General features: G+C 38.7%; 1 protein-coding gene across 2 annotated transcripts in view; it reads left to right on the top strand.

Annotated features, from left to right (window-relative positions):
* The first annotated feature begins 17,454 nt into the window (after positions 1-17,454).
* Positions 17,455-27,668, top strand: part of LOC125618427 (signal transducing adapter molecule 1-like) — a 27,599-nt gene continuing 17,385 nt past the window's right edge. The window contains exon 1 of one of the 2 annotated variants that reach the window (XM_048809044.1): positions 17,455-17,698. In XM_048809044.1, the coding sequence (XP_048665001.1) occupies positions 17,659-17,698 (40 nt within the window). In that variant the 5' untranslated portion in view covers positions 17,455-17,658. The remainder of the gene's footprint in view (positions 17,699-27,668) is intronic. The other variant, XR_007349685.1, reaches the window with a different exon arrangement.

Genomic DNA, 27,668 nt, shown 5'->3' with positions numbered 1-27,668 from the left:
AATAAATGTATTCCAAGATGTGTTAGTAACATACTGATATGCAGGCAGTCAGCCCAATCTCTTTATTTTTTATTGATGTGAAAACTGAGGCTCAGGGAAGTCCTTCTAGAGCTTATCTAGAATCTCATTTAGAACAGAATTAGTCATACAAATTTTAGGTACAAAGTCTTGAAAATCAAGACTTAAAAAGACTGTAAGCAAAACCTTCTGTTCTATAGATATATTATTATAAGAACTTCATTTCAAAAGAACCACTTTATACCTACAAAATTGATTATGAAAACGAACTATAGTCACATGCTATTATAAACATTAAGCAGGCTGGGGCTGGGGCTCAGTGGTAGAGCATTTGCTTGGCATGTGTGAGGCACTGGGTTCCATTCTCAGCACCACATATGAATATATAAAATAAAAGTCTATCAGCAACTAAAAAATATTTTTTTAAAAATTAATCATGTATGGTTAAGCATAAAAAATAGTATTTTAAGTGCTCTTTTGAAGAAAATGTTCTACATCAGCAGAGATATAGTCCAGGGAACTTTAGAATGAAGATGCCTTTTATCTTCCTGTGAATCTCCCTATGGTAAGCATTTTCTTTATCCATTCATTTGTGGAAGGGCACCTAGGTTGATTCCACAACTTAATTATTGTGAATTGAGCTGCTGTAAACATTTCCCTGTGTTAAGCTTTGAATTACCTTCAAAACTAAAGTTTGAAAAATCTTTGAATGGCAAACGCCAGGAAGGAGTGGATTCCTTGGTGAGGTTTTCCATTTTCAGAGATTCTTTAGAATCATGCCAACTGCAGACTGAGTCAGAGGAATCACCATAAACCGAGACCAGCTGGTAACTAATCCAGTTAACCAGTCGGTGGCAGTTATTAGGTGCTAGATATGCACTTTATAAATGGAAAGGAGGAAAAGTGGAAGTTTTGAGTAGAATTGCTATAAACTATCATAAAACTACTTATAAAATATTATAAAACTATTGTTTGTTATGAAAAGGCTGTTTGCCATCCTGGCAATATAAAGATCAGTTCAACCTTCTGAAAGAAAGAAAGATGTCAAACCATTCTAGAAGAAGTAGCTGCTCCAGAATCTCTCTCAGGGAAGAGGTGGCAACCTAATTTAGTTCCTGAGGAATGGTGGGAGACTGGTTTTCAAACATTTTTGCTTTTCTGAAACACATACTTTCATATGTTAAGTGATCTCTAAAAAGTTTTATCATAAGTACAAATGATTGCAAAAGGCGTAATTTCTGGTTACTTTTAACAGCTTTGTTGAGAGGCATAATTCACATACAATATCTGCACATATTTAAATTGAGTGATTTACTAAATAACGGTATGTACATCCACAAAAGCATCACTACAAACAAAATAATGAAGTCGGAGTATCTTCCTTTCCACTTTCCTCCGTTTTAATAACCAGTGAAACCAGCTAGGTCTGTAGTTAACTTTATTGAAAATTTTTAACAAGAAATTGTAATTCCTTTAATAGAAACAGAGACATTCATGTTAAATGAGATTTAGTGGTTGTGCCTTTGAAGGAATTTTGCACTTTTTCCTGTTGTCCAATTTATGGGTATTATTTCATCAGTTTTCTTTTCCACATCTGTGACATCTGTAGTGATGTCACTTCTCTCAGTTTCTGACATTGATAATTTCTGACTTTTCTCCTCCCCCCCATAATCTGCCTTCATATAGATTTATCAATTTTGTTATCTTTTCAAATAACTAGCATTTAGTTTCATTTATTTTGTGTTTTCCTTTTCATTGATTTCCATGCTGATGCTTGTTAATTCTTTTCTTCTGCTTGCTTTGGGTTTCTTTTGCTACTTTTTTCTGGTTTTCTGGGATGACACCTGAGATCACTCATTTGGGACCTTCAGTCTATTCTACTATAGGAGCCTACTATATTATAAAAATCTCTCTACATAGAGCTGTAAGTGCTTCTCACAAATTTTGAATATGCTGTGTTTCTTTTTCATTCCATTCACTGCATGTTTACTGTGCTTTGATGCCTAGGTTATTAGAATTATGCAAATTAGCAGTAACGCATGTAAAACCAGTAACCTGTGTGACATATATGAAAAACATATCTGTCCTCTGCCCCCATTTCCTGGCACACAGCTCCTGAAATCCTCAGAACCTATGATAATATAGAGATCTTTTTAAATCCTCAAGAGATGTCTGGCACCTGGGAGTTCCTGGATGGTCTTAGGGTGGGGCCTGATTGCCAGGAAAAACAACCAACCATGAGTAGAGGGTTGGTACTTTAGGCCCCATCCCTCGACCTCAGGGAGGGACAGTGTCTGAAGAATGAGTGGATCAGCAATGGCAGACAATTTTTTTTTTCAAACCAAAATATCACTGTGATCAGATCTTCCTGACCACTGTGAGGCTTTTAATCTTTATTTATATATTTTTTAAATTTAATGGCTGACAATTTAATCAATCATTCCTGTAAAGTGAAGGACACAAAAACTCAAAGGACAGGGTTTTGACAGAGTTTGGGTAGTTTGAATATGTGAAGGTGCTAGGAGGGTGGTGCCCCTAGGGGTTCAAACCCTGAGCCCTGAGCTAGTCAAATGCTCTACCACAGAGCTACACCTGTAGCCTTCCCCTTTATTTTTGAAAGTTACTCTTGCTGGGACAGAATTCTATGGTGACAATTTTAAAATTTTAGGGTTTTAGAGGTAATGTTTTGCTGTCTTTTAAAAAATGTTCTATCAAGTAACAATAAGTGTTGGCGAGGATGTGGGGAAAATGTTACACTCATACGTTGCTGGTGAAACTGCAAATTGGTGCAACCACTTTGGAAAGCAGTATGGAGATTCCTCAGAAAACTTGGAATGGAACCACAATTTGACCCAGTTGTCCCACTCCTTGGCATATACCCCAAAGACATAAAATCAGCATACTGCAGTGATATGGCCACATCAATGTTTATAGCAGCACAATTCACAATAGCTAAGCTGTGGAATCAACCGAGGTACCCTTCCACAGATGAATGGATAAAGAAAAGACAATTCATATACACAATGGAATATTACTCAGCTGTAAAGAAGAATAAAATTATGGCATTTGCCAGTTGGCATTTATGGCATTTGATGGAACTGGAGACTATCATGCTAAGTGAAATAATCCAATCCCTTAAAACCAAAGGTTGAGGGCTGGGGATGTGGCTCAAGTGGTAGCGCGCTCGCCTGGCATGCGTGCGGCCCAGGTTCGATCCTCAGCACCACATACAAAGAAAGATGTTGTGCCCGCTGAAAACTAAAAAATAAATATTAAAAAATTCTCTCTCTTCTCTCTCTCTCTCTCTCTCTCTCTCTCTCTCTTTCTCTTAAAAAAAAAACAAAAACACCAAAGGTTGAATGTTCAATCCAGTATGTAAATGCTGACTCACAATGGTGGGAGTGTGGAGATGGAGTGGTGAAGGTTCACCCAATTGGACAGGGGGCAGTGGAAGGAAGGGGAGGGGGAATGGGAATGGAAAGAACAGTAGTATAATGAATCAGACATAATTTTCCTATGTTCATATATGGATAAATGACCATTATATCTCCACATCATATACACATATGTCCATGCATGTATGATATGTCTGAAAGAAAAGTGACCACAACACTCAGAGCAACCAAGAGATCTTTATTGCAGCAGTGCAACAGAGGAGAAGAGAGAGAGAGAGAGAGAGAGAGAGAGAAAGAGAGAGAGAGCACGCGCGCAAAGGAGAGAGAGAGAGAGCAAGAGAGAAGAGAGAGAGGGGCCCAGCAGGAGGGAGTTTTTATAGCCCAAATCTACTGGGGTCTCTGGGTCTGCAAGCTGCCTTGTTGGCACAAGGGGGGGTTAAGTGCTTGGCCTTGAGCAGGGGGTTGAGTGTTCAGCCTTGAGCAGGGGGGCGAAGCGCTCAGCCTTGAGAGGGGACTTGGGTGTTTGGGCTTGAAGCAAACAGGTGATAAAGAACCAGACAGAGGGTTTGAGTGGCCAGGTCATCCTGCAGCTAACTTTTTTTGGCATGCCCTGCAGACAGCTTACTCAGCCTGTCCTGCACCTAACTTTCCTCCCTAAGTGACATGGGGGACGGCATAAAGTCCTCTGGCTACTTCCTGCTTAATGGTGGGTGGTGTTGGGCCTAGAAGGGGAAGTGGAGGAATGTCCGGGGGACAGGGCTGAGAACACCAGGGCAGCCAAAAATAACACTCAGTGGCTATAGATAACTACTTTGGTAGGGGTAAAGTCCATAAAAATTCCTTGAAGCCATAGTTTGTTGATGGCATCAAACCAGTCCTGGGCAGAGGAGATTCTTGGTATCAGCCATTGGTCCTGTTGTAGGGACTCTAGGAAGTATCAGAGGTGGCTTGGTTGAATTCAGTAATGTTAAGGGTGACAGACTGATTGCAGCCGGTGGAAGGGCATAGCCTTGACCCATAAACTGAGAGTGGGTGGTGTCATCCTGGTGCCATGTCGCTTGGATGTTAAAGCACCATCTGTGGTTGGGATAGAAACTTGAGAGAGAGATTAATGATTAGTAAAAGAAGAAGAGAGTTGGCGAGAAATTTTGAGTTTGGTGGTCATGGTGGAAGTCCAGGACTGGACATTTGGAACAGGTACCTTTTTAAGGCAGGAGACATAGAACCAGGGAGAGTGTCTAAAAGCTTGGTCACCATTGGGGTAGTAAGTATGACCATATGGGGTCCCGTCCAGAGAGGTTCCAATGATTGAGAATGCAGTTCCTGAAGTAAGACTGAGTCACCGAGTTGAAGAGAGTCCAATTCAGTTTGTGATTGTGCTGGGTTTGAGGCAATGAATGGTGCAGGAAGGCACTGGTCTGCATGTTCCCTTAGGAGTTTGTTAGAAGTGTGAGGGCAGGTAGGGCACAGGGGAGGAGGAGTGACTGTAAAGCTTTGGGTGGTTAAGAAAGGGCATCCATAGAATTGCTCAAAGGGGCTAAGGCCTGAGGGAGCTCTATGGGGCTGCCTGAATTCAGGTGAGGGCCAACGGCAGGAGATTAGGTCAGGAGAGCCTAAGTTCAATAGCAAGTTTAGTGAGATGATCTTTGAGAATGCCGTTAGGCCTCTCAACCTTACCCAAGATTGGGGTTGGTAGGAGATATGGAGCCTCCAAATGATGTTGAGGCCTTTGGAGACTAGTTGAACAACCTGAGAAGTGAGAGCTGGACCATTGTCTCACTGGATGGAGGCGGGAAGTTCGAACCTGGGAATGATCCCCTCAATGAGGATGGAGGCAATGGTGTCAGCAATTTCCCTGGATGTAGGGAAGGCATCTATCCAACCTGAAAAGTATCAACCAAAGTAAGTAGGTAGTGAAGCTTTTTGTGCCTAGGCATGTGAGTGAAGTTGATCTATCAGTCTTTGCCTGGCTAGTGGCTCCTCATCTGATGCCTGGGGAGTTTAGGTTTGATGCTTCCTTGTGGGGTATTGTAGAGCAGACAGAACAAGCAGAGTGGACCTGCCAGAAAGTAGTTCTCATTCCTAGGAAGTGAAAGAAGGGTTGTAAAACCTGGAAAAGGGGTTAGGGAGGGTTTTAGGTGGGGGCAGAGTCTCTGGAGCCAGAGGAATTGGTCATGAGTCATAGGTCTCTGTCTTGGGCACCAGGGCTGGTAGTCTTAAAGAAGTAATTGATTGACTGACTGCTTGGTGAATTTGTGTATCTGATCTTGCAGGAACTTCTGTAGGCAATTTAATAGACATAGTCCTATTAGGAGAAACATAAAGAGGACTAATAGGGGTCCTGTGAGGGGGAGGAGCCAAGGCCATACTTGACTGAACATTCCCCATGGAGCCTGTTGGCCTAGTTGCTATCTCCTCTTTTCTAGCTGTTCTTTGTCCTTCATTACCCCCAGGAATGACTGTGTTTTGGCTTAACTGGTTTTGGAAGGTGTTTAAGATCAAGCTGGTCAAAATTGACTTTGTTTTTATCTATTGTTAAGAGTCAGCCAAGTTCCCATATGGGTCACTTGTGGGGGAACTTGAGAGTAGCTTCTTAGTTCTGCTAGTGCCATTTGCACTAGGATGGATCCAGGTCTTGCTTGACTATGTGGCTTCCCTTGGAAGCATCAGGGATGTCTCCTGTCTCCAATGACCCTCCTCTTCATAGCAAATGCACGGATTGGCTTTTCATTCTCAAGGGGTCTCATTAATCTCCCTGATCAGGAGGTTATGTGGCCCAGAGTTGCAAAGCTCTTTAGAGAAGTTCCCTGTTCCCTAGATTCAGACTGACTCAGAGGGCCAGAGCCAAATATTGGTTTTCTTGGACATTTTAATTTAACTTTAAGTCTTGATCATAAACATCCAGCAAAGTCAGTTTTACCTTAAATTAAGAGTATTGGGCTTTAGCTGAAGTTTGGCCTACTTTGGAGTCATTATTACATGTAGTAAGATGGGAGGCACAGCCTTATCTCAGGTAAGCCAGGGCTCTTTATAAATCTTAGGTAAAGTGTTCTAGTATTGAAGCTGATCTTTTTTTTTTTAAATATTATTTTATAAAGTTTACATATATTGTTGCTTGATGTCACATGAATACTAGCTAACACAATATGATATTACATTTAAATTGTACCCAGTGTATAGAACTTTATATTAATCTTATTGATAACAGGTCCAGTTATAGAACATTAAATGATATAAATAAATCTCCAATATGTTATTATTTTTATAAGCTTAAAATTACCATGCAACCTTTTGGAGAACATCAGCTTGATATAATGGTGTTTTTTTTTAAAGCTTCTATCTTAAAGACTTATATACCTGGAAAATATGAATATTTAACATACAAAGAAAAGTAATAGTACCATAATTATATTGATGTTTTTATATTAATCAAGTTTAGCTCTTAAAGAAATAACATATTACAATATTGCAAAATAACAGTTGTTGTTTAAGCATAGTTGTATAATGTTTAATTCCTTCAAGATTACTTGCTCAAAGAACTTACATATATAACCAATGTTCTTTATCACTTACTTAAACCTATATAGCCAACATACATAGACCTTCTTTATCACTTGCTTAAACCCTCTTATTTACTTAATAGACTCTCTTATCCAGGTTTCTTTTCCTTCTATTAAATCCATACTTAGAACCTTCTAATTTCTCTTTCCTATCTGTTAACTCCTTCTTTATTCACACTTTGAACTAATCCTTGTAAATTTCTGAATTTAGGTAAATTATTCCATTTTAATAAGAGATATTTTGTTATTTGCAGTACACAATTAATCACATCTGTTTACCATTTCATGAAAACATAAACAATGTTTAAGTATATAGAATTATACAGTTGTAGGGACGGACAAGTCAAGGCACCTAAGATAGCACCAAAGATAGGGAAACAGTCTTATTTGGTTGCAGCAGATTCCGAGGGCACAGCTTCTGCTGTTATCAATTAATCCACTGAACCTCAAGTTTAGGTAGTTTCAGAATTTTGCGTCCAGCATATAAAGGGAAGGGCACAGAAGTTCACAGTCTTCAGAAGTTCACAAAAAGCAGTTTTTTTTTTTTTTTTTTTTTTTTTTTCTCTGTTCTGGGCAAGTTAACCCTTCAAGGACACCTGGGAGGGGGAGAGCTTCTTCTCCCCTTTCTTTCCTCCCCCTGCCAGCTGTTCCCATGGAGCCCAGTTGGTAACTTCCTTATCTTAGAAATGTAGTCATCTCTGTGAAGCCCAGCCCAAGGCTAGAGGCCTTGTTTAAATATTTTGTGAAAAACTAGTAAGGGGTGTCTAACTTTTGGAGTGCTGATTTTTCCAGCTAGTGGCCAAGTAGAACAGGGCAACACAAAAAGAAGAAGTTTATCTACACTGAACTCTTTTGTAGAGATTCTTTTGCTGAAAGTCCTTAAATCAGCCATGGTGAATATTGCTGGAGAAGGTCAGTTAAGACTATTCTGTGGGCCTGGGTAGGGAGGGGGAAGACGGGAAGGCGGGGTTGAGAGCAGCTAGGGTGGATCTAAGAATGAAGAAGGAGATGTGAAAGAATAATGGGAAAGGGGTTTGGGATTTTCCCTAGCAAGGAGAACTTGAGCAGTAGAACAGGTAGAGCAGAGGGGAAGACGGGAATGAATATCCCAAAAAGCCTGTAAGGGACAATTCTTAGTAACCTGTTTTCAGTGATGACAAAGCAACTTTAAAGGCCATTTTCACCAGATTTGGATAGGGGTCTGAGGGCTCTCCTCAGCTCGTTTGAGCTTTTGGTTAGCTGGTAAAAGGACCTGGTGGGACCCGGTGTGGGTGCTAACAGTAGAAGAGAGGAGTGAGTGGGTGGAGGGATTCCTTCAATAACTGCCTCCTCAGCAAGGGGGCAACCATCTGAGGAAGGGCGGTGGTTTGGGTTTTTAATCTAGTGAGTGGAGGGGAGAAAACACGTTACTGAGGTGGGGGAGACAATGGAGGGGCTGGGGCAGAAGGTTCAGGGTGAGGACCTATTTGAGCAGGGCCATAGGGTGGAGGTTCATCAGCAGGGTTAAAGTAGTGGATGAGTCTGCAGGAGGAGAAAGTTGGAGGATCAGTGGTTGGGGGAGTTGGTTTGCAAGCTGGAAGAATTTGTAGAGGTTTGCAAGAGGTGCAGAGAGCACAAGCAAGAAGAAAACTTTGATATAGCAGCTCTTTACCCATTTTTTTCGAATGCTCACAGTAATTGTAGAGATCCCTTAGAATGGAGGGATCCAGGGACCCAAAAGGGGGCCATCTGCTTTGGTTGTCTAAGGGATAGATAAGTGGGCCAGGCCTGGGTGCCATATTTGATCAATTTTGGGGGTTTGATGTCTGGTGTCAAGGAGAGGGTTTTGAGGTTATCCAAGAGGCATTGTAGGGGAGAGTCGACTGGCAGAGAGGACACATTACCCATGTCACAAACGTAGTATAAGGAGGAAGGAAGTATAAGGGAGAGGGAAGGAGACGCAAAGATAGTATAAGAGAGGAGGAGGAAACTGATTTATTGGCAAAAGGGGCGTCCCCGCTAGAGCCAAAAATCAGGAGTGCCTTAGTGGCAGGTTCGAGCTGCAGAGATTGGTTGTCACCGAATCCTGACATTCTAAGCTCTCGTCCTGGACAGAGCCGGAGCCGTGGGAGACCTTGGCCAAGGCTTTTCAGGACCCCTCCTGGAGAGGCTGGATACTCCCAGGACCGGAAAGAGGGGAAAGAAAGAGTCAGGGGAAGAGGGAGGAAGGGGAGGGTAAGGTTCTCTTTGGTGGCCGAGTCTTAAAGGTGAGGACTAGGACTTTAGGAGAGCCACCAAGACCTTGAAGGTCTGGGTGGGGTGTGATGTTCAGTTCTCTGTTATGTGTCCCTGGAGGTTACACAGTCCTTTGAGGGAGACCTACAAAGCCTATGCTGGTAAACTACCAGCTGGGAAGGGAAGGGAATAATTTTGAACCCAGGAGTCTAGTCTGCCCAAGGAAGGAGTCCCTGAGGGCCACCGTAGCCTTAAAGGCTGTGGTGGGGTGTTTTCCTCCCTGTAGGTGGGCAAAGAGGTTTGCCGGACAATCAACGGCCAAATCCTCCTGACACCACCATTGGGTTTAGGACTCCAGGAAGGGGAAACTCACCAACTCACTCGCCGGTGGTGGATGGAATTCTGGCGATTGAGAAAATGGGTTCAGGCTGTCCGGTGAGTGGCACTTCCAAAGGAAGAGGGACCCCAAAGTGAGTTTTAACCCTCTCCCGGGTTTCGGCACCAAATGAAAGAAAAGTGACCACAACACTCAGAGCAATCAAGAGATCTTTATTGCAGCAGTGCAACAGAGGAGAAGAGAGAGAAGGAGAGAGAGAGAGAGAAAGAGAGAGAGAGCACGCGCGCAAAGGAGAGAGAGAGAGAGCAAGAGAGAAGAGAGAGAGGGGCCCAGCAGGAGGGAGTTTTTATAGCCCAAATCTACTGGGGTCTCTGGGTCTGCAAGCTGCCTTGTTGGCACAAGGGGGGGTTAAGTGCTTGGCCTTGAGCAGGGGGTTGAGTGTTCAGCCTTGAGTAGCGGGGTGAAGCGCTCAGCCTTGAGAGGGGACTTGGGTGTTTGGGCTTGAAGCAAACAGGTGATAAAGAACCAGACAGAGGTTTGAGTGGCCAGGTCATCCTGCAGCTAACTTTGTTTGGCATGCCCTGCAGACAACTTACTCAGCCTATCCTGCACCTAACAATGTCAAAATACATTCTACTGTCATGTATAACTGAAAAGAACAAATTAAAAAATTAAAAATGAATACATAATAAGAATTTTAAAAATGTTATATAGTTTTATTATTAGTCTAAGGTAATTCTTATCTTCATTTTTCTTTACAGGATGTCTTTTTGTTTTCTGAATACTCTTAGGATTTCATCTTTATCACTGATTTTCAGTAATTTTTTTTCATGTTGTGTTTTGGTGTCATTTTCATTGTTGTTGATTATGGTTGGGGTTTAGCTACTTTTTCAAATCTGTGGGATGTAGTTTTATTAAATTTGAAAAAATTTGGTCAAGATTTCCTAAACCATTTCCCTCCCATTTTTTTGTTTCCTAACTACACACATGTTACACTGCTTATATTTCCCTACAGATCATTGATTTCCTGTAAAAATAATTCAGTCTTCTATGTGTTTCAATTTATATACTTTCTATTTTTGTATCTTCAGATTCATTTTGTTTTTTGGTACTGGAGATTTAACCCAGGGGTCCTTAACCACTGAGCCACATCCTCAGCCCTTTTTGTTTTTTATTTTGAGATAGGGTCTTACTAAGTTGCTTAGAGCCTCACTAAGTTTCTGAGGCTGCTCTGGAACTTGCAATACTCCTGTCTCAGCCTCCCCAGCCTCTGTGATTACAGGTGTGTGTCACCATGTCCAGCTTCAAATTCACTTTTCTACTGTAGTGCCTAATCTGTTAATTCTGTCTATTTTAGATATAATCTTAAATATTGTATTTTTCATTTCTAGAATTTCCATTTGCTTCTTTCTGGTGTCTTTTATTTCTCTCCTCTTTATATTTATCTTTCTGTAAATTCTTAAGTATATCAGTTATAATAGTTCTTGAATCATTCTATGTTAGTTAAATTATCACTTTAATCTCAGGGTTTGTTTCTATGTAGCAACTGCTTTATTTTCTTTCCTTTGTGTGAATTCAAATTTCCAAGTGATATCCTATTCCTTTTGGCTGGATAAGTTTGTTTGAACATCTCTCATTGTGTAGGTTTTTGGCCACATTTTCCCAACCCTGTCGGTATCCAGTTTTTTTTTTTTTTTTAAATTGGAGTCTGGAAACTATAGAGTTTACATTTTTCAAATGCTATATTTCTTTTGGGGGGTGCAAAAATTTGGATCTCAATCGTCCTTTCAGAGGTCCATGTGTTAAAAGCCTGATCCTCACCAGTGGCACTGCTGGTGGGGGGACCTTAAGAGGTGCAACCTAGTGGGAGGTCATTAGGTGTGTGCCCTGAAGGGATAGTGGGACCCTATCTTTTGTTCCCAGGTCATGAGGTGAGTGGTTTGTGCTCTGCTACATGCTTCTGCCATGCTTCTCACCCAAGGCCCCAGGGTCAACCCATCATGGACTGAATCCTCTGAATTTGAGCCACAATAAACCATTTCTCCATATAAGTGGATTATCTCAGGTATTTGTTATAGTAAAGAAAGCTGACTAACATGGGAGAGGGTATTCCTTTTAAGAGTTTCATACCTTGCTTTGCCTTTGACATATGCATTGCCTAATGTAATCTTTTCAAGAGTTACTTTTTATGTTCTTTGAGAACAAATCCTTCTCAGGCTATTCATCACTACCAAAACATTGCCCTTTTGGGGTACTTATTTAACATTGTATTCATTTAGGTCTCTTCCTTCTGGCTCTGAGAATTGAAACGATTCCCAGACTAGTGTGAAGTTTGGGAATGTTCAGGGTTTTGTTCCCTGGTGATTGTTCTTTGCCTATACTTGGTGGGGCTTGTCTATCCACGACTAGATTAGCATTCAGCCAAAGTCTGAGATTTCTGTGCAGATATGTGGAGTTCTCTGCATAGCACTTTCCTAATATTCCCTCCTTCAACTTCTAGTTTCTTGGTCTTCCTAAACTCTGATTTTTTATCTCTTCAATACAGCAAGCCTTTGGGGGGACTTTTTTTTGGGGGGATGGGGGGCTTTCCCCTCCCTATGCTTCAGTCCAGAAACTTATTCTGGGCAGAAAACTATTGGCAATCATAGGGTTCACTGCGTATGTTTCCTTTCTCCTCAGGACCACACTCCAGGGCTGTCTGTTGTCTTACATTTGAAATCAATTGTACCATGCATTTTTGTCCATTGTTCTATTTGTGTATGGTGAAAAGGTAAGTCCTAATCCTGTCACCTCCTTATGTCCAGTAATGGAAGTATGCCATTTTAATAAATATTTTTTATTGACTGCATTTAACAAATATTTATGGAACACCTACTGTGAAGAGCCTATGGATAAGTGACACAAAAACTAATGCCTAGTTAAATAAAGTAAAAGTTATAATACAGTTGTAGCATTTAAACATGGCTCTCCAAGTTCTTTCACACTCCTTCTTCTAAGACATGAATTTTATTTCCTCTTCCATTGAGTGTAGATTCTGTGACTGCCCATCCAATAGACTATGACTGAAATGGTGGTGTACCCATTTCCTAGCCCAGATCAGAAGAAATTGGTAGTTTCCTCTTCTTGTCTTTGGAATACTCAGATTTAAATCTGTGTGCTAAAAAGATCCAAGAAAATACATGGGGTGGGGGGCATATTGTTATAGTTTGGGTATCAGCAGTCCTCCAAAAGCTCATGTGTGAGATAATGCAAGAATGTCTGACGTGAAATGATTATCTTATGAGAGTTTTAACCTAATCAGTGGATTAATCCATGGATAGGGATCAACTGGGTGGTAATTATAGGCAGGTAGGGTATGGCTGGATGAGGTGGGTCACCAGGAGAGTGCCTTTGAGGTTTATATTTTATCTTGGGTGAGTGGAGCTGTCTCTCTGCTTCCTAGTGGTCATGTCCTAAGCTGCTTTCCTCCTCTGAATGCTTCCACCATGATGTTCTGCCTTGCCTCCAGCACAGCACAATGAAATTGGCCATCTATGGACCGAGACCTCTGAAACCATGAAGGCTAAATATAATTTTCTTCTTCTAAAGTTGTTCTTGGCAGGTCTTTTGAACACAGCGGCAAAAAAAGCTGACTAAAACACTTGTAGTTGTTCTGATAGCTCTAATAATCCTGCTAATTGTCAGTATCAATTGCCAGACATATAACATAAAATTTTCAAATATCGCTGCCCTAATTGTAGAGTCATCCAAGCCTTTCAGCCAACCCTGCTGACACTGCATGGAAGGGAGGCAAGCTGTCCCTGCTGAGGTCCAACCACATTTCTGATTTGTAAGCAAAAGAAATTACCCTTTTTCCCTCTAAGATGCTAAATTTGGATTGGTTTTTATGTAATAATCAATACCTGGACCAAACAACAAACCATTAAGTGTTGTGATTAGAGGGGGCCAATCAACAAATTAATTAACAAACATTTATTATATGCCTGTTACCAGTCAGATAATGAGTTCGGAAATGCTTTTGGGAAGTGAAGACTGAGTGGAATTTAGAAAAGATCTAGATCTATCCAATAGAATAAGAGCAGAAAAAAACAGAAAGTTGCTTGTTTTGAAGTCATGGAAAGTGCCTGGACTGCTTCTGTTAGTTTAGAAATACTTGAGAGTATGTGGAGAAACTAAAGAGATGAAATTCTAGGGGATCAGTTCACAAGGATGTAATAGTAAAGAGTGCTTAATATGGGGGTCAGGAGACTGCATATTTTTAATTAGGCAATTAATCTAATTATTTAATGACTGTCTTCCCAAAAGACCTCTAAAAGAGGCTAAGTTACACAAAGCTTGTATCCCTATGATATTTCCAGCAACTAGAATGGTACTTGACAAACATAAGGATTTTATTAATGAACAGTTACTCAATGACTGAGTGACTGAAGAACTGTATAAGAATTTTAAGGGAATGACACAGTCATATTTGTTAGTAGAGCTTGGTTTGAAGACAGGTTGGTGTATTAGTCAGCATGAGCTACCATAAAAAGTACCACCAAGTGAGTGACAAAACAAATTAATTTTTTCACATTTATGGAGTTGGAAAACTGAAATCAGGGTGTCAGCATGGTTGGGTTCCACTGAGAACTTGTCCTTGCTTGCAGACAGCTGCTTTTATATTATATCCTCATATGCAAAAAGGGAGAAAGGGCAAGCAATTTGGTGTCTCTTATAAGATAATTAATTCTGTTACAAGGGCCCAAGTCTCATGACTTCATTTAAAACAAACGAGTTCCCTAAGGCCTTATCTTCAAATACCATTATACTGGGGTTAGGGATTTGACATAGGAATTTTGGGGATATAATTCATTCCATAGCAGTAGGAAAGTAAAAAATATATTAGGAGATAAATATAATACGGTATTACAATCTTTACCCACAGGGGATATGTTCCAAGACCTTCAGTGGACTCCTGAAATTGGATATACTCAACCCTATATATATACTGTTTTTTCCTATACATACATACCTATGATAATGTTTAGTTTATAAATAAGACACAATAAGAAATTGATAATAACTAATAATAAGAGGACAATCATAATAGACAATAATAAAAATCATGTGAATATGGTCAACCTAAATATAACTAAATGGCTACTAAGTTACTAATGGGCAGTAGAATATACAGCATGGATATACTGTTCAACACTCAGTCCTGGGCTAGACTGAACAGAATGCTGCCAGACTTCATCATGTTATTCAGAATGGTATGCAGTTTAAAACTTGCTCATTTGTTAACAATTACCACTTAATATTTTTGGACCAAGGTTAACCACAGATCCTGGGGACAAGGGGAGATTACTTAATTCCCTGAGAAATGGTGAGAGTGGGAACAAAAGTAGTGACAATAAGTTTAGAAAGGAAGGGCTGAATTGGAGAAATAGTAATCATTTTACTCAGTTGGAATAATTTAACTGCTAACTTGCCTAAGGTATTTCTTTTCCTGAACTTTTTAATTATAGATTTTTTTATGTAGTAACTCCATTTGCACATCAGTATCACTGCTTTTAATGTAGAATTTTCAAAATGAAATACTAAAAGTGAAACTTACGTTTTCAATATTTTAAGGAAATAAAGGATGTTAACCTCAAAATACAAGCCCATTCTGCTTTTTATATGTGATTTGTAAGTTAAACATAACAGTATTATGTATTTTATTTTTTTAAATGTTTATTTTTAAGCATATTAATCATAAAGACCCCCAGTAGCTAAAGTCACTATTCTAGATCAAAATACATGGATAAGGTTATCACTGCTAATGTAATTCCCAATGTTCAACTATTGATAATTAAGGCTTGAACAATTTGTTTACTGGCTTACTGCTGGTAACAAAACAATTCAGTCTCATTTCTGAAGCACAGAGCATGTTCAAATACATTTTCATAAATATTGGACCCTGCTACAGGGCAATTATGATATCAATCCATGATACTGCTCTGTAACTTGAGGTGGAGAAGTTGTTGTCATTTGATTCCCTAAAGCTAGTAATAGCAGGTTTTTGAGAAAGAATGGTCTATTTCCTCTATCAATAGTGGCATTTTGGAAACAATTCTTGTCATAAGAAAGCACAAGCGGTTTTCATATTGGCCCTTCAAAATATTAAGAGCCTGGTGATATTAACATATCCCATTTTTTTTTGCTTTTGAAAGAAAAACAATGCTTTCCATTAAAATAATTTGGAAAATATAAAATGTATAAAGAACAAAAACATAATCCAGAATCTTACCATTCCAAAATAATCAGATCACAAAATTCTCAAATATTTCCTTCCCGATTTTGAAAATTGTGGGTATCTGTCATTTTACTGGTTTTGCTACCTTTTAAAACCTTAAATATTTAGATGTTTATGCAAATACAGATGTATAATATTATCTTAAATGTCTATATAGTTTTTATATCACACATACTGGAACTTATTTGACCAATACTAATTATGATTGTGTGCACTTATTTACTGCTTACTATATGCCAGGTGATATTAAAAGGATCTTTCTTGTATTTATCCACTTGATCCCCACAACCCTTAATTATTCCTGCTTCTTACAAATCAGGAAACTGAGACACCAAGAGATGAAGTAATTTGGCCAATCTCTTAATGTTGGACATTTTAGTAGTTAACAAGGTTTTGATATTATAAGCAATGTTGCCATGCATATGTATTTTAATTCTTTCAGAAGAACATCTTTAGGAAAATCTAAAAAAAAAAAAAAATAGAATTGCTGGGTCCAAGGTTATTTGCATTTTCAAAACCTTACACACAAATATTTCCCTAAAGGAAAATTGTTAATGTACACTTCAATCAACAATATGTGAATACACAGTTCCTCCACATCTCTGATTCTCTCGTCTTTATCTGCTACTCTAATTTTTTATTTTTCACTTTCAGAAGTGGGACTTCATAGTAAATGGAGTTTGGTAAACACAGTCTGTAATACTGTGATACTATTCCTAGTGCTAACATGTCAGTAATTGTTTCCATGCTACATTAGGAAGTGTTGAAATTCGGGTATAATTTACATAATTTCAATTTACGTGCAGGATGTGCTTAGTGAAGTTCCAAATGAGACGCGAAATCTCTAGGAGATGCCTTAAAACTTCTACGCGACGTACAGGATAAATTTGATTCCCTTCATACACTTATAAATAAAATGATTAAATCAACATTTTGGTTGCCAGGAATTGGTAATCCATTTCTAGCTCAATTTTTCCGAGTTCCTTTTTTGCTCAGCTCAGGGCGGCTGTCTTGGGCAGCGGAAGACTCATCTTCTAATCATCACAGCTGCTTAATGACTGCATGGTGAGTCGCAAGGTGCCCACGCCTTACGACAAAAGCTTTCGCAGCGGGGCTTGCAGGGACTCCAGGGAAGGAGCCAGCGTTACCTCAGCCTCCCCGAGGCAGCTGCGCGCCCTGACACTCCCCTCTTTAGGGACTCGAGCCAATTCCTTCAGCTCACATGACTCCATCCAAGCAAGTTTCTTGTCACCTCACATAGCAAACTGAACTCACAGCTTTTTTACTTATATAGGGTGACCCAAAGGAATGTCCATCCCCGCTCGGAGATACTACAGCGTTAAGACCAACAACCGAAGGAACAGAAATGAAAAGGAATTCACTCGCCCTAAATCCGACCCTCTTTCTTTCTCCTTAGTCTGTGATTCACTCGTGGGGTCATTAGTCGACTTCGGCGCGCCTGGAGGACCCTGTCCTCCGGAGACTCCTGATCAAGGGAAATACAGAAAAAGCAGCCACCAATCATACTTTCACATGTCTATAATCAAAAGAGGAGGCAGCCAGAGGGGGACTCCCTAAGTGGAACTGTGCTTGCGGGGAATGTTTTGGGCAGGCAGTGCCGAGGTCGCCTAGATTCCCGAGATGCTCCGTGCGGGGGCCTGCGCAGCTTCTTTGCTGTTGCCGCCGCCGCCGCCGCCGCCGCTGCAGCCGCGGTTGCTGAGGGTGGATGAGAGGAGGAGCTGTCTTGGACCCTGTAGAATCAGGTTCTTGCTGTTTTTGCTCCATCCCACGTCGCACCGTGACTCCTCTCGTGCTGTCTAGGGGGAGTCTCCGCGGACACTTCGGTAGGCAGTAGAGATGCCTCTCTTTGCCACCAATCCCTTTGACCAGGATGTTGGTAAGTGTTTTTTTTTTTTCTTTTCTGCTCCCGGTTCATTTTCCACCGGACTAGGAGCCTCCTCTGTCTGCGTCCATTCTGGACCCCAGGGCCATGACCACGCTCTTCCCCATTCCTGAGGCTCCTTTTAAGAGATGAAAGAAGGTTGAGGGCTTGGCGCATTCTATTTGAAAGAAATGGGACTCAGAATCTCTGAAATGGGCCTTGAGCTAGGACTGGGTTTCGGAGGAACTGCTGAAGGGGTTGGTGTAAAAGGCCTCAGAGGAGCAGCTGGTGTAGCATCTGGTGCTGGGACTTTGCTACTGGAAGAACTAGGACTGAGGCATATATCGGCTAGGGTAGAGCTGTAAGTCCTACAGCAGCAGCGTTACTCTGGCTAAATGTTAAGTATCTGAAACTACGAGCATGTTTTAGTTAAGGTTCCTCAGGATATAAAAATCTCTTTCCTAACTTAGGTCACTGCAGGAGAAAGCTCTGGTTGAGGGTAGACCCAAAAATGTTGGGAAACATGAGGATGAAATACTTGGCAACAACTGAAATTTAATTGAGGGCCTGAGTCTTTTGGGTTGCCTTTCTTAGATTGGGTCTCTGCACTGTAAGAAGCGTGGAAGAAGACTTTGAATCTGGGAAGGCATCTGTAATGTTAAATTTGTGTTGTTTTCGGAATCGTTGGTATTACTTGTCCATCATACCAGTTCAGCAAGTAAGCTCTCCCCGCCCACTTTCTTTTTCTGGTTTAAAGGTATAATTGCGGGATTTGGATTTCTGGGAAGAGAATTTTGAGGTTTGTTGGATGCACTAAGAAACTACCTTGGCACACAAGTGCGAAGGAAAGCAAGCCAAATACCATATCCAAGTCCAATAAGGCAGAATTTAACAATTATTATAGTAAAGAATACACGGGAAACCTTATAGAGTTACTTTATACATCTTTGTATATTTTAATTATGAAAGGTGAGTTTTGAATTTTATTCTTCTGGACTCGTACAACATATCACTGATGCTTGGAAATTTGAGTTAAGACTAGAAAAGAGTTCTGTCCTATCTCTGCCTGTTCCTAGCTCACAGTGAAATAAAGTTACATTGATTTCCAGTGTCCTCACCTTTAAAAAAGCAAAAACACATATTTCTGTTCTGTGATTAAATGAAATAGTATTATAGAGAGCCTACCACAGTGTAAACAGTTTTATATAACATATTGTATCAATCTGTAGAACAAATGCTTAAAATAAAACACTAGCTTTTCCTGTTTTCGGCACCTTTATCTAGTTTTAATGGTTTTTTTGTAACTATCAACTAACCAATCACCTTTCTATCCCACTCACATTGTTTGTCTTTGTTGTGGTGTATATTGAACTCAGGGCCTCTTGCATACTCCTGATGATGTTTTGAACAGGTTTGCCTTGGATTCAGACAAACTTCCTAATGTCAAACCTGTTCCTTGCACCTGCACCATCCTGTTCAAACACAGGTTCCTTCTTGCCCTTATGCTTTTGTTTCTATAATTTCTCCTTTCTGTGTATCTTCCTTTTATAGTCCAATTTAGAATCCAGCCTGAATTATTTCCTGATAAATATAACTTAGGGTTTCTTAGTAGCAACATATACATAGTTTAGACTAAATATCTTTATGAAAGTGTATACAGTACATTTGTGGTCTTTACTCATGAGATGCCAGTGGCATTCCACTGCTAGTCCTGTTTTAAAAAGTCTTAAAGTATAATTAAATGCTCCCTGGAGTGTCAGAATAGTTCCCAGTTGAGAACATCTATTATATAGTCTGTTGTAGTTTCCACCTTTTTCCAAACTCCTGCAAGTTATTTTAGCATTTTTTCTTTACAAAATTATTGAGTATTATTCAGGTAGTTGTATCCTGTATTTTGTTCCTTAATTATTTTGGTGGTGCTAAATAGTAGGTGTTTAATCTTTGTTGAGTTGAGAATGTTGCGGTTCTCACAAGACTTCTAGACAGTAAGTTTCTTGAATGTAGACACATTGTTTTATTCTAGAAAAGCTTACTTTTAAAAAGTTTGTTAGGTTTTGGCATTTAGATCAATTTTTTTCTCATGTTTTGAAATATTGTGAAAGGTTTATTTAAGAAGACCTCTCAGAGATTACCAGTTTAATTATCCTTGGATAGAGTCCTATAGAGTTCCTTGTTTAGCATATAGAATGTAATATGTAGAATGCTTTTTAACAGTATTTCTTCTTACCTTGTCCATCAGCGTTTCAGCTATGTTAAAGTACTACTTGATGTGATTATTAATCACTTAACAATTACATGCATTTGCACTTCAAAATTGTGTTCAGTTTTATTCACACACTGAAATTGCCAATCATATATATAATGTATATATAATATAGAATTTTTTACATTGAGGCAAAATGCTGGCAATGGCTTTTTCCTTAAAGAAGATCCTAAACATGTTAATAAAATATGAACTCCTTTAATGCTAGGATTTTTGTTTCATTTTTTCACTACTAAACCCCAAGCATGTAGACCAGGGTCTAATGCTAATAAACATTCAGTATACATTTACTGAATAAATGAAATTCATTCTGGACATTACATTTCTTCTAGATTCAACTCTTGAATTAAAAAAAATAACTCGCTCCATCAAGTTTTTATTTCAAAGTCACTGCTGACTTCCATCTTGCCAAATCCAGTGGTCTGTTCTTTGTCCATTTCTTTGGTGATCTCTTAAATATTTCTCTAACATGTACTTTATTCATGGTTTTCCAGGACACCAACCTTTCTTATTTTCTGCTTAGCTTCTTTTTAACCTTTTTTTCTTCTTGTTATCCAAATGTTGAATGCCCAGAGTCTCAATTCTAAAGTCTCTTTTTCTTTGACATTTTTTTCTCTTGATGTCTTAGGGGACACCTTAACTTAGTGTTAAGATGTCAGTCTTGGGCTGGGGATGTGGCTCAAGTGGTAGTGCGCTCACCTGGCATGCGTGCGGCCCAGGTTCCATCCTCAGCACCACATACAAAGAAAGATGTTGTGTCCGCCGAAAACTAAAAATAAATATTAAAAAATTCTCTCTCTCTCACTCTCTCTTTAAAAAAAAAACAAAAAGATTTCAGTCTCTGTGGAGTGCCACTGTTTGAATTCAAATCTCAGGCTTGCTGCTTATCAACAGTGTGACTTTGGGTTAGTTGGTCAGATATTTTGTTCTTCTGTTTTCTTATCTTTAAAGTCGGATGTAGGGATAATAATAGTTCATTAATTTAGAGGATTGTTTAGAGAGTTGTTAGTAGTTGTAAAGCCAGTAGAAAAGTTTCTGTACTTTTTATTTATAAAGTAAGAATAAAATAAAAACTAATCTCTTAACTTTTTAAAGTTTTTAAAATTTATTTTATTCTAATTTGTTATATATGACAGAAGAATGCATTACAGTTCATATTACACATATAGAGCACAATTTTTCATATCTCTGGTTGTATACAAAGCATATTCACACCATTCGTGTCTTCATACATGTACTTAGGGTAATGATGTCCATCTCATTTCACCATCTTTCCTGCCTTTTGCCCCCTTCCTTCCCTTTGCCCTATCTAGAGTTCTTCTTCCCTTGCTCTCCCTCCTAACCCGACTATGAATCAGCCTCCTTATATCAGAGAAAACATTTGGCATTTGATTTTTTGGGGATTGGCTAACTTCAGTTAGCATTATCTTCTCTAACTCCATCCATTTACCTGCAAATGCCATGATTTTATTCTCATTTATTGCTGAGTAATATTCCATCCTGTATATAAACCACATTTTCTTTATTCTTTCATCTACTGAAGGACATCTAGGTTGATTCCACAGTTTATCTATTGTGAATTGTGCTGCAATAAACATAGATGTGGCTGTGTCCCTGTAGTATGCTGTTTTTAAGTCCTTTGGGTATAAACTGAGGAGTGGGATAGCTGGGTCAAAAGGTGGTTCCATTCCCAGTTTTCCAAGGAATCTCCATACTGCTTACCATATTGGCTGCACCAATTTGCAGTCCCACCAGCAGTGTATGAGTGTGCCTTTTTCCCCACATCTTCATCAATGCTTATTGTTTGTATTCTTAATAGGTGTCATTCTGACAGGAGTGAGATGAAATCTTAGAGTAGTCTGCATTTCTCTAATTGCTAGAGATGTTGAACATTTTTTCATATATTTGTTGATTGATTGTATATCCTCTTCTGAGAAGTGTCTGTTCAGTTCCTTGGTCCATTTATTAATTGGGTTATTTGGTTTTTTGTGTGTGTGTTTAGGTTTTTGAGTTCTTTATACATCCTAAAGATTAGTGTTCTATCTGATGTGCAAGTGGTAAAAATTTATTCCCAAGCTTTAGGCTCTCTATTCACCTCACAGATTGTTTCTTTTGCTGAAAGAAGCTTTTTAGTTTGAATCCATCCCATTTATTAACTCTTGATCTTAATTCTTACGCTATAGGAGTCTTATTAAGGAAGTAGGGGCCTAATCTGATATGATGGACATTTGGGCCTTCTTTTTCTTCTGTTAGATACAGGGTCTCTGGTTTAATTCCTAGGTCCATGACCCATTTTGAGTTGAGTTTTGTGCATGGTGAGAGATAGGGGTTTAATTTCATTATGTTGCATATGGATTTCCAGTTTTCCCAGCACCATTTGTTGAGGAGGCTATCTTTTCTCCAATGTATGTTTTTGGCGCCTTCGTCTAATGTAAGATAACTGTAAATATGTGGGTTAGTCTCTGTGTACTCTATTCTGTACCATTGGTCTACTAGTCTATTTTGGTGCCAATACCATGCTGTTTTTGTTACTATTTCTCTGTAGTATAGTTTAAGGTCTGGTATAGTGATGTCACCTGCTTTACTCTTTTTGCTAAGGATTGCTTTAGCTATTCTTGGTCTCTTATTTTTCCAGATGAATTTCATGACAGATTTTCTATTTCTATGAGGAATGTCATTGGGATTTTGATTGGAATTGCATTAAATCTGTATAATGCTTTTGGTAGTATGGTCATTTAGACTTAAAGATAAGAACCATATGATCATCTCAATAGATGCAGAAAAAGCATTTGACAAAATACAGCACCCCTTCAGTTCAAAACACTAGAAAAACTAGGGATAATAGGAACATATCTCAACATTGTAAAAGCTATCTATGTTTGGTCCTAGGGCAGCATCATTCTAAATGGAGACATATTGAAAGCATTCCCTCTAAAAGTTGGAACAAGATAGGGATACCCTCTTTCACCACTTCTATTTAACATAGTTCTTGAAACACTGGCAAGAGTAATTAGACGAAAGAAATTAAAGGGATACAGATAGGAAAAGAAAACTCATATTAGCACTATTTGCCGACAATATGATTCTATACCTAGAAGACCCAAGAAATTCCACCAGAAAACTTCTAGAACTAGTAAATGAATTCAGCAAAGTAGCAGTATACAAAATCAACACCTATAGATCAAAGGCATTTCTGTATACCAATGACAAATCCTCTGAAAGGGAAACAAGGAAAACTACCACATTTACAAAAGCTTCAAAAAAATAAAGTACTTGGGAATTAACCTAACAAAAAAGATGAAAGACTTCTACAACAAAAACTATAGAATGCTAAAGAAAGAAATTAAAGAAGACTTTAGACGATGGAAAGATCTTTCTAAGGCTCTTAGATAGGCAGAACTAATCTCTTATCTTTAAATACCATGTATATTCATCATACTTAAATTTTTGTACTTAGTCTCAGCCTGAGTTCCAAGCTTAGATACCCATATATTCAACCTTTCCACTTGGATTCTAATAGGAGTCTAAAAATACGCTTCAAAAATTTTAATTCATTTCTTTCTCCCTACCCTCTTATTCCTTCACCATTGCCCATCTTAGTAGATGATACCCTTATTATTTCCTACTATTGAGATTTAATATCTAAAGTTTATCATTGATTCTTTTTCTTTCACACTCCACATCCATTCTATCAATAAGAACTTTTAACTGTACTTAAGAAATATATCCAGAATCTCATTACTTCTTTCCACTTCAGAACTGTTATCATGTCATCATAATCTCTTTCATACTATGGCAAGAGCTTTCTGGTACCGTTTGTTACCATATTTGTCCCCTATAATCAGTTCTCATTTACAAAGTCCAGTGTGATCTTTACTAAATGTTAGGTAATGTTACTTACCTGCTTAAAATCCTGTAGTAGCTACCTATACCACTTAAAGGGAAATGCAAATTCTTTATGATGGTCTGCAGTCTGGCCCCTTTCTGGGTCTCTGATGTGATTATGACATCCAGATTCCCTGTCAAGCCAAGTTTCTTGGATCTGAACACTTCAGGTTCATTTCTGCCCCTATAGCTATCTGTCTTATGCCATTTTCTTTGCCTCCAAATATTAAGGTCTTGATGTTCATTTCATCATTCGGGACTAGAGCTGGGGTTTTAGCTCAGTGGTAGAGTTCTTGCCTAACATGTGTGAGGCCCTAGGTTTGATTCTCAGTACTGCATATAAGTAAATAAAATAAAGGTTTATTGACAACTATAGTAATATTTTTTAAAAAGTCACTTTCCAAGAGAGGTTTTTCCTGGTTATCTTCTTTAAAAAAAAAAATCCATCTTTACACCCTTACTATTTCCTTTCTTCATTTTTCATTATAGCACTTAACTACTTGATGTTAAATTAATTGATTGACCATTTCTTGTATGGAACATAAACTCCATGAGGATGAGAACTCTTCATTTCTATCCCCAGGACCTTAGGGACAATGCCTGTTACATAGTAAGCACTCAGTTTATCCAATAATTAATTATTAATATTTTCTAGGTTGTCAGTATTGTGTTTCTATTTGGTCTGTTGCTATCACCTAAATATCAATCTATCAGAAAACCAAACTTGTCTTTCCCAGTCTGGTTCTTCATTCATTCTTTGGTAATTTCATGTTCTAGTTGCCTTGGCTTTTAAAGCTCAAGAGGCATCTTTGAATCATTCCTATCTCTGCTAAGTCACTCATGCCTTTGTTTTTATAATAGGGCATTTTGCATTCCTTGTCAGACTACTTGGGACCAGTTCACATCCTACAGATTTTTTAATCCATTCAGTGTTATAAACCACAGCCAGATACTTTTTCTTCTGAAATGTGCTTTGATGAAAAGACTGTGGCTCTGGGCTTAACTTGCACCTGTTGGTAAATGGGTAGTTGAACAGGTACAGGTACTTGAGTTCACTTTCCACTTTTGTAAATAGGTATGAAATATATCTACTCATGGAGTTGCTGTGAGGATTATTTGTAAATGCGCTTGACATTCTGCCTCTTCACTGGAGTTGAAAATACCACAAATTCAGCATGGTCATAAAACTATATTGAGGAGCTGGGGATATAGCTCAGTTGATAGGAGTGCTTACCTCACATGCACAAGGCCCTGGGTTCAATCCCCAGCACCACCAAAAAAGAAGAAAAAAAATTATATTGAAACTTTTTTTTTCTAAATAATTCTTTTTCTCTGTTTTGCTGACTCATACATCAGTTGTTTACTTAGTCACAGAGATCAAGAGCCTGGGAGTCCTTCTTTTTTTGGGGGTTGGGGATAGGGTACCAGCGACTGAACTCAGGGGCACTGGACAACTGAGCCACATCCCCAGCCCTATTTTGTATTTTATTTAGAGACAGGGGCTCACCAAGTTGCTTAGTGTCTCGCTTTTGCTGAGGGTAGCTTTGAACTCTTTCTTGATCCTCCTGCCTCAGCCTCTCGACGAGTCCCTGGGATTACAGGCTTGTGTCACTGCCCTTGGCCTTGGAGTCCTTCTTGACTTCTGTAGTTATAATTCTCTACATTCCAAAAAACAAATGTATGTTATCTACTATGTGCCAGGCAAAATGAATATGCCCCTCAAGAATTCCAGTGTTGCTGTAGTCTGAGTCCTTTAAGTTCCTAATAGTACTTGAATTCATCGTTCTATTTATGTAACTGCTTAGGCAGGTTTATATCACTGCTGTCTTAGATTACTACAGTAGTCTCTAACTGTTCTCTGCCTCTAGTCTGTCCCCGGTCATTTCCAGGTTGCTGATAGTGATATTTTAAAAACACAAACGTAGTCATATGGTTCCTCAGAGTGAAATATTTATTCAAATCTAAAATCTTCAATTAAGTTGAACTTAACGTGACATCTAAGACGTCTTAACTTTTGGCTTCTTTTTAACTCTTCAGCCTTACCTTCTATTCCTTTTCAGGTACAGATCCTCTTGCTTGACATATTCTTCTCTTCACTTGTTCTAATTAGGGTGTTGGGGTATTTTCCCCTCCCCATGTGTTTTTTTTTCTTCTTTTGGATGCTGGGCATTAAATCCATGGCCTCATGTGTACTAAGCACAAGCTTTCCCCTGAACCACAGCTCGTTGCCCATTGGCAGCTTTTGAAGTAGTTGTCTTACCAGCATTTCTCCCCTCCCCAAATGCTTGACAGTCATAAATTTTGAGAAAATCAGAAGTATCTGTTTATCATAAAAAAATTCTCCAATTCATTGAGAAAATTATTGAAATTTAGTTGAGTTTCTCATATAGGATTTTCTGAATACTACTGAGCAAATTTCTTTAATTCCTCTTTTTGAGGATGACCATAAAGATCTGAGGATAAAATTAGATCATTATAAAGCTTTGAATTTTTTGAGGCAAGTTTGCATTATTTTTGTCTCTTTTCCCTTTTCCCCAAATCCTGTTTTTGTCTTAGAAAGTAAAAAGTTTAACTTCAATTGCTGTTCACAAAACCATGCTGAACTGCTAATAGTTTATATTCTTCTGATTTAAAAAATATTTGTTCTTTTGTAACTAGGAGAAATGTGTTAATGATTTTGTTGCTCTTGAGGCAACATCAATAACTGATATGAAAATTTGGAATTCTGAAATGAGTGCATTTCTTATTTGTGTATACAAGGTTGAATCAGATCTGACCCTGTATAGGAAAGTAAAGAAGGTACTTTAATTAATTCAGGAATTATAAGATCATAATTATGAACATAGTTTATATTCGATCAAATATAGGCCTATCATTTTTGGTTAACTATTAACTTTGTAATAAGTTTAGTTTTAATGCATTTAGCTGTTGTTAAATAAGATGGTATTTTTAAAAATCTAAATGTGTTTCTTTTCTTTAATTCACTTTAATATTTTAAAAAAAGAAGCTTACTTGGCTTGGCTACTATGATGGGTTAATTATTAACATGTATTACCAGATCAAAGTAATAACTGATTTTTCTTTTCTTTCTTTTTTTTTTTAATTTTTTATTGTTGGTTGTTCAAAACATTACATAGTTCTTGATATATCATATTTCACACTTTGATTCAAGTGGGTTATGAGCTCCCATTTTTACCCCATATACAGATTGCAGAATCACATCAGTTACACATCCATTGATTTACATATTGCCATACTAGTGTCTGTTGTGTTCTGCTGCCTTTCCTATCCTCTACTATCCCCCCTCCCCTCCCCTCCCCTCCCCTCTTCTCTCTCTGCCCCCTCTACTGACATTCATTTGTCCCCCTTGTATTATTTTTCCCTTTCCCCTCACTTCCTCTTGTATGTACTTTTGTATAACTCTGAGGGTCTCCTTCCATTTCCATGCAATTTCCCTTCTCTCTCCCTTTCCCTCCCACCTCTCATCCCTGTTTAATGTTAATCTTCTTATCATGCTCTTCGACCCTACTCTGTTCTTAGTTACTCTCCTTATATCAAAGAAGACATTTGGCATTTGTTTTTTAGGGATTGGCTAGCTTCACTTAGCATAATCTGCTCTAATGCCATCCATTTCCCTGTAAATTCTATGATTTTGTCATTTTTTAATGCAGAGTAATACTCCATTGTGTATAAATGCCACATTTTTTTTATCCATTCATCTATTGAAGGGCATCTAGGTTGGTTCCACAGTCTTGCTATTGTGAATTGTGCTGCTATGAACATCGATGTAGCAGTGTCCCTGTAGCATGCTCTTTTTAGGTCTTTAGGGAATAGACC

This window comes from Marmota marmota, unplaced genomic scaffold (assembly GCF_001458135.2).
Source record: "Marmota marmota marmota unplaced genomic scaffold, marMar, whole genome shotgun sequence".
Taxonomy (NCBI): domain Eukaryota; kingdom Metazoa; phylum Chordata; class Mammalia; order Rodentia; family Sciuridae; genus Marmota; species Marmota marmota.
Note: the sequence above shows the minus strand (reverse complement) of the source record. Positions and strands in the feature narration are given on the sequence as shown.